The sequence below is a fragment of the Saccopteryx bilineata genome, chromosome 9 (assembly GCF_036850765.1).
Source record: "Saccopteryx bilineata isolate mSacBil1 chromosome 9, mSacBil1_pri_phased_curated, whole genome shotgun sequence".
Lineage (NCBI taxonomy): Eukaryota > Metazoa > Chordata > Mammalia > Chiroptera > Emballonuridae > Saccopteryx > Saccopteryx bilineata.
Genome location: NC_089498.1, coordinates 17,477,782 through 17,491,299, shown reverse-complemented (window position 1 = coordinate 17,491,299; position 13,518 = coordinate 17,477,782). Strand labels below are relative to the sequence as shown.

The 13,518-nt window shown below is 50.1% G+C and overlaps 1 protein-coding gene across 1 annotated transcript; it reads right to left on the bottom strand.

The window, feature by feature from the left end:
• Positions 1 to 325: 325 nt before the first annotated feature.
• On the bottom strand, positions 326 to 12,754 carry CES4A (carboxylesterase 4A). The gene is made up of 14 exons (XM_066242537.1): positions 12,697 to 12,754; positions 8,975 to 9,176; positions 7,814 to 7,955; positions 7,603 to 7,736; positions 7,144 to 7,297; positions 5,624 to 5,728; positions 5,443 to 5,547; positions 5,271 to 5,309; positions 4,621 to 4,761; positions 4,025 to 4,105; positions 3,122 to 3,275; positions 2,437 to 2,568; positions 2,176 to 2,248; positions 326 to 467 (listed from the first exon to the last, which is right to left on the bottom strand). The coding sequence occupies exons 1-14, from the start codon at positions 12,752 to 12,754 to the stop codon at positions 326 to 328; spliced, it is 1,662 nt and encodes a 553-aa protein (XP_066098634.1).
• Positions 12,755 to 13,518: the final 764 nt, after the last annotated feature.

The following is a 13,518-nucleotide window of genomic DNA, read 5'->3' as shown; positions in this document are numbered from 1 at the left end:
AGGGAGGGGTAGAAGGACTTGTCCTGAGTCTGGGTAGCTGGGCACAGTGAAGCAGTGAAAGGCCTGGCCTAACAAGGGAGTTGGTGAGACATGTGGGCATCATGGGATGTCAGGCTGAAGAGGGTAGTACAGGGCCCCAGTCTAAGGCTCTGTCTGGCTCTAGCTTGGAGGTAGTAAGGAGCCTTTGCAGGTTCTGGATTAGGGAGGGCAGGACCCTTATCCCAGAAATGCCCATGGCAAGTCTCCCCAACGCCTGGATGGGGGACAATCCCTTAGGCTTTCTTCTGCATAGCCACCCCCAAAATTGCCTCTGCTTCTTAGGTCCTTAATGCTGGTACAGCCTCCTCCAAAAGGCCATCTTCTTGTCCTTGAGCTTCACGCCAATCCTGGTGATGAAATCCAGCTGCAGGTACTTTTCCTCTTTGTCGTAGCGTGGCCAGTAGGGCAACTTCCCGCCATTTGGATTTCTGCCCAGGAGGAGGAAAGAGAGATGATTATTCATGCTTGTCTTCACCCTGCCCCCTTCTCTTACCCTTCCCTCATTCACCTTCTCTTTGGGAGTTGGAGTCCAAGAAGGCTTTATAGAGATATTTAAGAAAATAGATCGATCTTTAAGAAAATGTAGGAAAGTGTGTGGTGGCAAGGGCCTTCCACACAGATGGAACAGTATGCGCAAAGGCCAGAGCTTTTGGAGGAAGCACGGGTATAGGTATGTGAAGAGGATGGATGTGGAGAGATGACACAGGAAAGATTGAAGATTGTGCCCTGGCCGGTTGGCTCAGCGGTAGAGCGTCGGCCTAGCGTGCGGAGGACCCGGGTTCGATTCCCGGCCAGGGCACACAGGAGAAGCGCCCATTTGCTTCTCCACCCCTCCGCCGCGCTTTCCTCTCTGTCTCTCTCTTCCCCTCCTGCAGCCAAGGCTCCATTGGAGCAAAGATGGCCCGGGCGCTGGGGATGGCTCTGTGGCCTCTACCTCAGGCGCTAGAGTGGCTCTGGTCGCAACATGGCGACGCCCAGGATGGGCAGAGCATCGCCCCCTGGTGGGCAGAGCGTCGCCCCTGGTGGGCGTGCCGGGTGGATCCCGGTCGGGCGCATGCGGGAGTCTGTCTGACTGTCTCTCCCCGTTTCCAGCTCCAGAAAAAAAAAAAAAAAAAAATGAAAAAAAAAAAAAATGAAAGATTGAAGATTGTGGTGCCAGGGTAAGGGGTTGGGACTTTATCCTGGGAAGCCATAAAGAATTTTATGCAGGTAAATGACTTAGATGATATTTCAGAAAGACCCCCGGAAGGTGGACAGAAAGGAGAGAATGTGTGATGGGATATAAGTCATGAGGCTAGCCAAAGCTTAGCTCAGATGTCACCTCTGCCAGGAAGCCACCCCTGCCTACCCAGACATGGTCAGACACCTCCTCTTTCCTCTCAAAGTGCTTTGTGCTCTCCCAGTACAGCTCTCATTATGCCAGATTGCAATTTAATGTTTTTGTTAAACATTAACATGCCGCTGGAGGATAGCGGATATGTTGGTAATATTCTTGAATTCCAGCTCCCGTTATTGGACTGGGAAGAGAAAAGAATACTGGGAATGACTTGAATGCTTGAGTGAATGAAGGCTGTGGGTATGGGAAGGAGAGAGGGACACATTCTAGGGACATTCAGGACCTGGTGACTGGGGAAAAATGAGGGAGAAGGGGCATTCTGCCTGGACTGATTGTGCATTTCTTGTGGGACTGCAGGGACAAACATCTGAAGCAGCTGGCCATTGGGTCTAGCGCTGGTCAAGAAGACTGCACAGGCCTGACCAGGCGGTGGCGCAGTGGATAAAGCGTTGGACTGGGATGCAGAAGACCCAAGTTCGAGATCCCGAGGTCGCCAGCTTGAGCGCGTGCTCATCTGGTTTGAGCAAAAGCTCACCAGCTTGAGCCCAAGGTCGCTGGCTCGAGCAAGGGGTTACTCTGTCTGCTGAAGGCCCATGGTCAAGGCACATATGAGAAAGCAATCAATGAACAACTAAGTGTTGCGTGTTGCAACGCGCAACGAAAAACAAATGATTGATGCTTCTCATCTCTCAGTTCCTGTCTGTCTATCCCTCTCTCTGACTCTCTCTCTGTCTCTGAAAAGAAAAAAAAAAAGAAGAAGAAGAAGAAGACCGCATAGATGTGTTGGGGGCCAGACTCACCCTGTGCGGGCAAAGTTTGCCCAGTATTTCATCATCCGGAGGCTCAGTAACTTCTCCTCACTTGTGGAATGGCCTGGGGGCAGAATGCGATATGGCATTTGGAACAGACCATGAGCTGCTGACACACCACCCTGTTCCTTCTCTTATTGACTCCATGCCAGGGGGCTCCCATTTGGAAGAGCATCAGATGAAGGGGTGAATCCCAATATAAAGGTGGAGATATTAGACATCCAGCAGAGGTGTAAGGTGAGGTGTTAGCACCTTTGGAGAATGGACGTCCAAAGAGGAAGTGGATCTCATCCCCATGGTCTGCGCCGTCAGTGCAGGCTTTCACAATGATGCCAGCGGGAGTGTAGTGCTCAAACTCATACAGGTAGACAGGAAAGCCAGCATCTAGGAATAGGGAAACTGAGAAGGGCTACAGGAGAAGTCTGAGCCTGGGCTTCTCATCCACACCATTCATCCCACCCACTTGCATCAAGCAGGGGAAGAGCTTGGCTGTCACAGTCAAGGGAGCAGATTTGAATCCTGTCTGGCACTATTCATTAACCACATGACCCAGGGCAAGTCATTCAACCTCTCTGAGCTGCAATTTCTCACTTGCAGACTGGAGATGCTAAAAGTTAAATCAAGGGATTGTGGCGAGGATTGTGGAAACCTTCCTTTTCTGAATCTTTCCTCTCCTGGCTTGGCATTTAAGGTGCTTCAGTGTCTACCCTCTCCACTTCCACTCTTGGCTTCCCACACACTTGTTCCTCAAGCCCAAGTTAGCCTGGGCAGTATCCCCTAAGCTTCTCTTACAGTTGACATCATGCTGCCTCTTCTGTGGCATCTTGGAACCCTGCACCAGCCCGGAATACAGAGAGGGTGGGTGAGTAGTTGGTAAGCCCATTTGGTAAGCTGCAGGAGTGGGTGGGGTGTGGCTACTCTTGGGGGCCCAACATACCACGGTGGTAGCGGGCAGCCCGTACTGTGGGGTACACAAAGGTAGCATCCCCCAGTAAGTCAATCATACGGTTTCGTATCATCTTCCAGTCATGGTCACCGATGTCACCCAGGTACTCCTCCATCATCTGTGGGAGCTGCTCCTTGGTGATATTCTAGGTGGGGAAGCCATATCTACTCTGAGGCCTGGGTGCCAACTGGGCCAGAGGTGGGCACATCAGTGACTTGGACTCAGGAGGTTTTACCCCAGGGGAGGGAGAGGAAGAGGGAGGCTTCCAGGAAAGCTCTTCTTTGCTGCCTCTTACCTGTGTTTTTTTTTTGGGGGGGAGGGTTGTGTGTGTGTGGTTTTTTTTACAGAGACAGAAAGAGAGAGAGAGAGAGCCAGAGAAAGGAATAGATAGGGACAGACAGGAACAGAAAGAGATGAGAAGTATCAATTATTAGTTTTTCGTTGCAACACCTTAGTTGTTCACTGATTGCTTTCTCATATGTGCCTTGACCGTGGGCCTTCAGCAGACCGAGTAACCCCTTCATCGAGCCATCGACCTTGGCTCCAAGCTGGTGAGCTTTTTGCTCAAACCAGATGAGCCCACGCTCAAGCTGACAACCTCAGGGTCTCGAACCTGGGTCCTCCGCATCCCAGTCCGATGCTCTATCCACTGCGCCACCGCCTAGTCAGGCTACCCCTGTGTTTTGCATGAGCAAAACTGCCTACATGACCCTGAGGCCTGGGGGGCCGTGCCCACCAGCAGCCATCTGATCCCACGCCAAAACCCACGCTCCCCAAGAAAGATCTCTATCCTGGCTGGGAGCCCTTGGTTAAGAGCCCCTAAGGGTTAAAAAAAGAGAGGGTAGCCTTGTCAATCCAACTAAACTGAGCACCCCTAATAGTGTGGCCCCTCACCAATAAAATGTTGGTTCTCCAAAGCAGTTTGATGATGGTTTCTTTTCTCATCACATACCGGTTTAGTGGGAACTTCATGACCTGCCCACAAGACAAGAACCCATGTGTGGGTCAGGTCAACGTATCAGGAGGGATTCCAGCCAGAACTACACCGGGCCCCAAGGCTCTCACCCATCTAAATGGTGAGTTTCCAGAAAGTGCACACAGCTCAGGAAGGGCCCCCCATTCTTGCCCTCCTGCCAGCCTGTCCATCACTACTACCTGGGTCAGAACTTAATTGGGAGCTGGGAGGATTCCTTCTAAGCTGGGACATCTGTCTACCCTGACCCAGGAGCAAGGGAAGACCTCAAGATTTACAGCTGCGTGGAAGCTAAGGAATCAACATGGTGACCAATCCAAGCTATGATTTAAAGATTTGGGGCCCCCAAACCTCCAAGAGGCAACACATTTCCTCTGCCACCATCATTTCTGCCCAGCTGTCACTGTGTAGAGATCGGAGAGGATTCCTAAGCATTTGGGCATCCCCAAGGGGCCAAGGGGATCTGACCTGATACCCAGCACTATCCAAGTAGTGGGCACCCCTCCTATTCACTTACAAAAGGCAAGACCCAGTTGAACTCCAGGCTGTTGACACCCAGAAGGTAGGGCACAGGTGAAAACTGCCCCTTGGTCAGGAGCACCACAGGGTCATCTGGGAACACCACACCATCCACCACGGGACTCACGAACCACATGATCTACAAGGCAAGGGCGTTTCCAGCCAGTCCTTTCACATATCCTTACAGAATCCTTGTGAGCTAGGGTTCCCATCTCAGCGGGTCTCTGTCCAGAGACTACTCTAGCCATAGGCCCCTTAATTTGGACAAAGCTGGGGCTTGATGACCCCTGGGAAGGCAGGTGTGGAAGAGGACTGGCAACAGTCAGGACCAGGCTACTGAGCCTTGGGATGCTGCCCCAGGTATCCACATGCCCTGCTCCTTCATCTCTTGAAAATCTTTGCTAAATGTCACCTCAATGAAGCCGACTCTGTCTAACATGCTGACCTCCTTCCCTTGCTCCATTTGTTACTATTCACTTATCACCTTTTAAGGAGGTAAATAATTTATTTACATATTTGAAGTGTTTATTGTTTCTCCGTCCCACTAGGGAAGGAATCTTAGCCTAAACAGTTCACTGAGTATCCTGAGTGCCTGGCACACAGTAAGTGTTCAATAAATACTCAAGTTACAGAATGGGGCCTTCTCACCTCCTGAGGGTCTTCCTGGGAGTCCACATGGAAGAATCTCTGTGGGGGAGAGGCGACAACTAGATTAAAAGGAAGTTTCCCCATGTGCTCCTGAAACAGTGTCCCCGGGGGCTGGGTAGCAGGTTAGGAAGGTGACTTCCAGGTCAGGGAGCTGGAAGGAAGTTCTACCTACCATCTTCTTGGACACATGCATCACCTCAGCCCCTGATCGTGCCCTTAGGCAGTCTACCAGAATCCGGGTGCTGTTGTGGTCACAGCCTGCCAGGCGAGCAACCTTCTGCGGAGAGAAGAGGTGCTTGGAGCTGCCCCCATCCCACCCTCCTTACTGAACCCTGGGGGAGAAGGACACTCACTTTGGCCACCTTCAGTGGGTCAGGAGTGATTAAGGCTCTGACTACTGCAGTGCCACTCTGGGAAATGGCTCGATGGAAGAGACCCCGGGCTAGAGGTGACATCATCTGCAGGAACGGAGAGGGCGGCAAACATGATATGCACAACTGGAGATGACTTGGGCAGTTTTGGGTACTAGTCTGGCCAAGGCTAGGCAGCCTGAAGAGGCCCAGAGGGGGCAGGCACCTGGGAGGGTGTCAGGAGTGGGTCCTAGACCTGGAGCTCGTGCCTTCCTGCCTCGGCGCTTCCATATTCTGGTCTGTACAGTGAGTCCCAGGGGTCCCAAAGGGAACCTGAGGTTGTGGATGGAGTTTTCCTGGCATAAGTAAGGGGCCTCCCTCTGCTTTTGGGCTAGATGTGGGGTTGGGGTGACCCTATGGTTCCCAAAGCGGATAGTTCTTAGCATTTTTGCACTGTCCAGATTGAGGGAACAACTCTATCTGGGGCCCACCATCTTGTACCTCAGACTTCATGTACCCTAAACTTGGTCCAGCCACTCCCCACCTGTGTGGCATCCCTTATCCCACACCATCAACTCGGGTCTGGGGGCCATCACGGTCTTTTCTGCTCATCCCTACATTCCACTTGCCCTGGTCCTGTCCATTTGGCCTCCTGCATCACTCTGCAACCATCCTCTGCTCCCCATCCATCCTGCCTCTGTTTTAGAACCAGTCCTCATTATATCCCCTGGGATATATCACCATCCCCCTCAGCTGGTCTCCAAACCTCTTCTCCTGCTTCCTTCTAACCAAGTTCCAGCAGATTGAGCTATCTCTCTAAATGCACATCTGACTGTATCACTTCCCTGCTTAAAATCTTTTTCTGTTTTCCAGTGCATTTTGGATAAAATGGCTTAACTTCTCTTGGCCTCATTTCTTTCATCTGTAGAATGGAGAAAACTTTTTTTTTTTTTTGTAGAATTGTAGAAAGAGAATACTTCTCTCTCTTTTTGAGGGAGTAAATAAATCAATATCAGTAAGGTGCTTAGAAAAGTGTCTGGCACAAAGAAAGTGCTCAGGCACTTGTCCTTGTTTGATGTGGTCCCTGCTCACCTCCCAGCCATGTGTCTCATAGGGCGCCTGACCTCACACCACACTCCAGGTCAGCAGTCTCCCACGATTTGGGGACAAAGTCCACTCTCCAACCCAGGTCCTAACTCCCAGGCTTGGTTTGCAGTGAACTCTGTTAAGGGAATAGCACTCTGGGGGATGGTAAGGAGGCAGGAGGTGCTGGGAGAGTGTTTCAGGCCAGGGATCAGCGTTGCTGTCTCCGGAGCTGGCTTGGTTTTCTCATCAGTGCTACCTCTGACTGGAGTGGATGCCTTGGCTGAGAAGAGGAGGTACCCATGGCAGAAGGGAGGGCAGGTCTGTGGCCAGGTGTTCCTGTATGCGTAACCCTGCACGTGTCTTTGCAGTTGGAGCATTCACTCGTGGGAACCTGTGGGCTTGCGTCTGTGTTGGATCTGCCCAGGCACCGCACTCACCAGTCCAGAGATGGATATGGCTCCTGCTGACTGGCCAAAGAGGGTCACACAGTCTGGATCTCCGCCGAAGGCTTCTATGTTCCTCTGCACCCAGCGCAGAGCTGCCACCTGGTCCAGCAGCGCCCAGTTCCCGCGGGCCTGGCTGTCTCCCGTGCTGGGTACGCGGGGCTCAGGCTCAGGGTCCACAGCCCCAACCGTCTGGGTGCTGAGGGCTCACTCCTTCTCGCCCCTCCTTGTCTCTCAGAGATCAGGTCTTGCAAACACACCTCCTTCCTTAGAATTAAGCCCTACTCCATTGAAGCGGAATCCATCGTCCACCTCCAGAGCATTAGGCCTCCCCTCTGCTACTCACTTCACTCGGCCCCCACCCTTTCCTTCCACTCAGTCATCTCGGTCTGAGCCCAAATCCGGAGGAGGCCCCGCCCCTGGCCCCCTGCGTGGGTTCCTGGCCCCGCCTACCTCAGAAAGCCCAGGATGCCGAGCCTGTACTGCAGAATCACAACCACCACGTTCTCGCGGGCAGCCAGCTGCGAGCCATCGTACGTGGAAGCGGAGCCCACGAGGAAGGCGCCTCCTGGGAACCAGACCATCACCTGGAAGAGGAAGGCTGAGACCTGAGCGCCGCGGTAGGATGGCTGCGTGGGAATGCACGTGGTTGAAGACTACTCACCGGCAGCAGAGGTTCCCCACGCGCGCGCATTGGTGCATACACATTCAGGTACAGACAGTCCTCACTGAAGTGCAGCATCTGGTATCGTTTTTGAGTGTTGAAGTATATGGAAGCGATCCGCCCCCAGGATTCCTGAAGGCACCTGAGTTTGAGCCCAGCAAGGTGGTGATAATAATGCAAGAATTGTTTCTCAATGAGGGAATATAACCAAAAGCAAAATCCAGACAGCGTGCGTGCATGCGTGTGTGTGTACTTGAGTGCATATATGTCACTCCCTTACTTAAAAACCTTCCCTGGCTCCCTCTGCCCTCAGGATAAAGTCCAGATCCACCCATACAGCCCAGGCCCTCCTTTTCTTTTCTTTTTTCTGAATCTGGAAACGGGGAGAGACAGTCAGACAGACTCCCGCATGCGCCCGACTGGGATCCACCCGGCACGCCCACCAGGGGCGATGCTCTGCCCACCAGGGGGCGATGCCCTGCCCCTCCGGGGCGTAGCTCTGCCGAGACCAGAGCCACTCTAGCGCCTGGGGCAGAGGCCAAGGAGCCATCCCCAGCGCCCGGGCCATCTTTGCTCCAATGGAGCCTTGGCTGCGGGAGGGGAAGAGAGAGACAGAGAGGAAGGGGGGGGGGTGTGGAGAAGCAAATGGGCGCTTCTCCTATGTGCCCTGGCTGGGAATCGAACCCGGGTCCCCCGCACGCCAGGCCGACGCTCTACCGCTGAGCCAACCGGCCAGGGCCCCAGGCCCTCCTTTTCATTTACATCTTCCCTTGCCTCCCACTCCCAAACCCTTGTGCCTCCGTCCTCTTTGCCAAATGCCTTCTCTTTTGCTCAGCAAACTCCTCCTGTTTAAGGCCCAGCTCAAGTGGTGCCCCCTCTGCTGGACACTTTCCCCACTTACCCAGAGCTCTATCCACCCTTGACTTCTATACTACTTGGTTCCCTCTTCCACAGGAGAACGGAGAACAGCATGCTAAGTATACTCAACGCCATCTGGACCAATCACCTCATTATATAGGCTTGGAAACCCTACGTCTTCCTACGGTCACACAATATGCTGTTTTCAGTGAGTTTTTCAAACCACAGTCTAGAGGCAGGCATAGGTCCACCACCCTCCTTAGGGTCTGCCCACCTCCCAACCAATAGTCCTCTGGCTCTTACGCAGGGGCATAGCTGGTGGCATGTCTGATTCCTTCCCAGGGCTCTGGGGGCTCTGGGGCAGCGAATCTGCGGGCACCCACAGGAGGTCTAGAGAAGGGGACTCCTAGGAAAACATTGACGGGTGTCTTTCCCAGGTGCATCTGTCTTCCTTGGAGGGTCCCATATTCGGTAACCACTAGAGGCTCCTTGGTGTGCAGGACACCTAGGAAGAGAGAAGAACAGTCACCGTGGCTCCTGAAAGGACCCTGACCCATCATCTGCCATGGGCATCAGCAGCAGCTTGAAGCTTTTCATAATATTTGTATATTTACCCAACTTTTCTGTGTTTCTCTCAAGATTTTTTTCTCATTATTTGATTTAAGATTTCAAACTGTGTTGGTAGGTGAATAAAAGTTATGTCTGTCATATGAATAATTTCTATTTGTGTCATTTACTATCCATAAATATATAATTTATTTTGATTTATCTTTATCTGATATTGATATGACTATACTTCTTTGGGTTTTTAAATTTAAATTTTTTAAATTGATTTTAGAGAGAGGAAGGGAGAAAGGGAGAGGGAGACAGGAACATCAATCTGTTCCTGTATGTGCCCTGAACTCGCAATCTCTGTGCTTCCGATTGATGCTGTAACCAACTGAGCCATCTGGCCAGGGTACTATACCTCTTTGTTGATGCTAACATTAGCCTGGCATATTTCTAGGGAAAAAATCACACACATATACAGGGGTGGGCAAAAGTAGGTTTACAGCTGTGAGTATGTGAAACAGTTTGTTCTTGTATTATTATTAATTAATTGTTTTGTTATAAATAAATTGTAGTATTTATTTGTATTATTTGTCTTTATTTTGTATAAATATATTTACTTATGATTATCTTTTAGGTAATGATGGCTGGTAATTTAATCTACTTTTGTGCACCCTTGTATGCATTCTCACTCATATACACTTTGCATAATACTCACATGAACATGAAAATTTATACATACAAAGGTATATATGAGCTCAGCTAATTTACAAAGAAACAGGCAGCTATATAAGAGTTAAATGCATGTCTATATGCATATGGATATATGCCTGCAAGTATAATTAGATATAAGTTGCAATGTACCTATATGTTGCATACATTCACATATTATACACACACAAACACACATACACACATATACACTTTAAGCATACTTATATGATAGCCACTTCTTGGAACAGATACAGTCTAGGCCACGTTGAATTTAGCCTCTGCCTATAGGCACCTCTCCTTCTTTTCTAGGCTCTTATCCTGCCCGACTGTTGCCAAGGGTTATTGAGGCCTCACATCTGTTGCCCCTTCCTGAGTAATCCTGGTCATTTCTTCCCCTCCTCCCTTATCAAAACTGAATTGTTCAATCGCCTGAGGCTCACTCTGCAAAGTGACAGAAAGCAAATCGGATCCAAATCTTATTGAATTTGGCTATGCCTCTGAATCATCTGGGGGAAACCATTGCAAGATAAAGATTCTTAAGCCACACCCAACACCCTCTGAATGAGAATCTCAGGGTTGCACCAGGAAATTTTGAAGCAACTAGTTTTTTGGTATAGAATTTGGAATTGGTATGATAGAGTATTCCCTCATATCCTCAGCTGTGGCCAAAGTACTTGGCTGCCCACGTCCCCAGGTCTGTACAAGTCTTACTTAAGCACTATCTGGCACAAAGGACTGGCTGTAATGGTGGCCCTTCAGTCATGGAGGCAGGCCAGTGGGGACAAGGGATCATCTCACCTCCTCTGCGTGGGCAGTTCTTTGCAGTTTGCAAAGCCCTTTCACATGGCTACTTATTGGCTCTAGGAGGAGCTGGGGGAGGCCTGGAGTAGCTCAGAGAGGAGCAGTGACCAGCCTGAGATCATCACATTACCCGAATTTGCCCTGAATCTTAGGTCCACTTATGATTGAATAACCAACAACTATGTATCAATCCTTTATTATAGCCTGGCACTTTGCCAAACACTTTGCATGTACTACCTCATCTCGTCCTCCTGAGAAAACTTACAGGGTAAGTGGTATTCTCATCACACTATACAAATGTGGAAATGGAAGCTGAGGGGTTTTATATCTTGCTCAAGGTCACTCAGTGTCTCACATCAGAGCTCTTCTCTGAACGATGATGTTTTACTGTCCTCACCCTAGCTTCTGGGGGGCACGTGAGTATGTGGCAGAGCGCTCTACACCCCTGAACAAGAGCTACTGTGGAGCGATCTTGATCCCAGCTCTGTGCCTCGAGGCAATATATAAGCACTTATGAAGACATTCTACCTTTTAGTAGTCAAAAAATGCTAACTAACACCAGGAGTTTGCAACAACTTCCGCCTAATAAAGTAAAAAATGATGGCACCCCATTCTGGCAAAGATATAGGGAAAAAGACATTCACATATACTGTTGGTGCAGGATAAATTGGTACAATACCTCGGGAAAATAATTTGGCAAAATACGTAATAGCACCCTGGCCGGTTGGCTCAGTGGTAGAGCGTCAGCCTGGCGTGCAGAAGTCCCGGGTTCGATTCCCGGCCAGGGCACACAGGAGAAGCGCCCATCTGCTTCTCCACCCCTCCCCCTCTCCTTCCTCTCTGTCTCTCTCTTCCCCTCCCGCAGCCAAGGCTCCATTGGAGCAAAGATGGCCCGGGCGCTGGGGATGGCTCCTTGGCCTCTGCCCCAGGCGCTAGAGTGGCTCTGGTCGCAACAGAGCGACGCCTCGGAGGGGAGGAGCATCGCCCCCTGGTGGGCAGAGCGTCGCCCCCTGGTGGGCATGCCGGGTGGATCCCGGTCCTCCCTGTCCGGCGCATGCGGGAGTCTGTCTATCTCTCCCCGTTTCCAGCTTCAGAAAAATACAAAAAAAACCCCAACAACAACAACAACAACAACAAAACGTAATAGCCATAAAATGTTTGCATGCTTTGACTCAGAAATTCCACTTCCAGGTCCTTCCCTTATGAAAATAGTCAGAAATACATTCAAACAAAGACCCTTATGAACCATAGTCATATGTACTATAGTAAGTACCAGAAGCATCATTTACATCTGGAGACCAGGCAAAGAAAATACAACTATAAACTCAAGTTATAGTATGCTGATCATAAGATTTTAAGTGAAAAAAGCAGGGTCTAAAATTAAATACATGCTAATATCACAGCTATATACAACTATCTAATAAAAAACACAAAAAGAAAATGTGCCAAAATGCTAAAAGTGGTTTCTAGCAATATTTCCCTCAAAGAATTTTGATGCATTTATGTAGGCCAAACTAATTTATAGTGGAAGTCAGAAGAGGGGTTACTTCGAGGATACTGACTGGGAAGGAGGAGCACACTGGAAATGTTCTAGAGCTTGATCTGGTTGGTAGTAACATGTTATGAATATATGTATATATAGATGGATATATACACACAAATGCTAGTATATACACTAATATACTACTAATTTAATAAATATTAATTTTATAAATAATATAAATATAAAATAAATTACAAAATATGCAAATTATGACATACGTTTCATAAAAAATATATATATGAATGTTCTGACTCCCCGCTGGTGGGTGGATTAGTGTCCAGAAACGCCTCCTATGTCTGCCCAAACCTGTCTGAATGTCCCTGCTCCACTGCTCCTGGGAGAGGTTGAACTAAACATCTGTTCCCGTGTTCCATGAGTCCCTCTTGCCCGACAGCTCAGGAAGGGGTGTGGGGCTTACCTAGGGCTGTCTGCACCATCAGGCAGAAGGCAAGGCTCACACACAAAGTCCAACTCATGGTTCTGCCAGCTGGCTCTTGCCATGGGCTGGAGTGATGTCCACACTGTCGATGTCAGATGTCTGCAGTGTGTGAACACTGGGAAGTCTCACTTTTATCTTCCCTTAATCCCCACCAGTAGGTGTTGGGGTGAGGGAAATTGTCACCAGCCCACAGCCTTATCTCAGCCTTGGGGTTACAGGTCATGATAGATGGTCTTGGCTTTTCAAGATATGGACCAGCCTGCAAGCCCTGCCCAGTTTACTCATTTGCGCAATGGGTTGAAAGTTGAGCTGGTGTGAGTCAAGCTCTGAGAACACAGAAGGTGTTAAGGTTGGAGCAGCACACCTGGGCACCTGCCCTTTAGTGCCCTGGTCTCCTCCCTGTGGATTTAAGGGCCTCAGGCCTCCCTGCTCCACTCCACTCTGTTCAGTCTCTTCTACAGGCCCTCCCACACCCTTCCTTACACATCCTGACCCTCATAGCCAGAATCATCGTGGAGCAATGGGCTCTGTGCCAGGCATAGGATGTTCTGGGGGAGCCGTTCCTACATGATCACTGCCGTCACTGGCTCACGGTCCAACTGCGGCAGCTGGACTTGGAAGCAATCATGCAGTGGGAGCCCAGTGGAATACCTGGGTAAGCCCAGAGCTGAGTGATGGTGGTCAGGGAAAGAAGGTTCCCTGAAGAATGTCCAAATTCTAGGTGAAGAACAAGCAGTTGTCCTGGCAAAGAAGACTGTGTTTGAAGTTTGGAGCTGTAGGAGAAGATGAGAAGGGGAGAGG

Excerpts from the sequence above, each read along its gene's own strand:
- CES4A (XM_066242537.1), bottom strand. The coding sequence starts at position 12,754 with ATGAGTTGGACTTTGTGTGTGAGCCTTGCCTTCTGCCTGATGGTGCAG. Across the intron at positions 5,729-7,143 it reads CCATATCCATCTCTGGACTG|ATGATGTCACCTCTAGCCCG; the intron begins GTGAGTGCGGTG and ends CCGTTCCTGCAG. Across the intron at positions 2,249-2,436 it reads TGGACGTCCATTCTCCAAAG|GCCATTCCACAAGTGAGGAG; the intron begins GTGCTAACACCT and ends TTCTGCCCCCAG.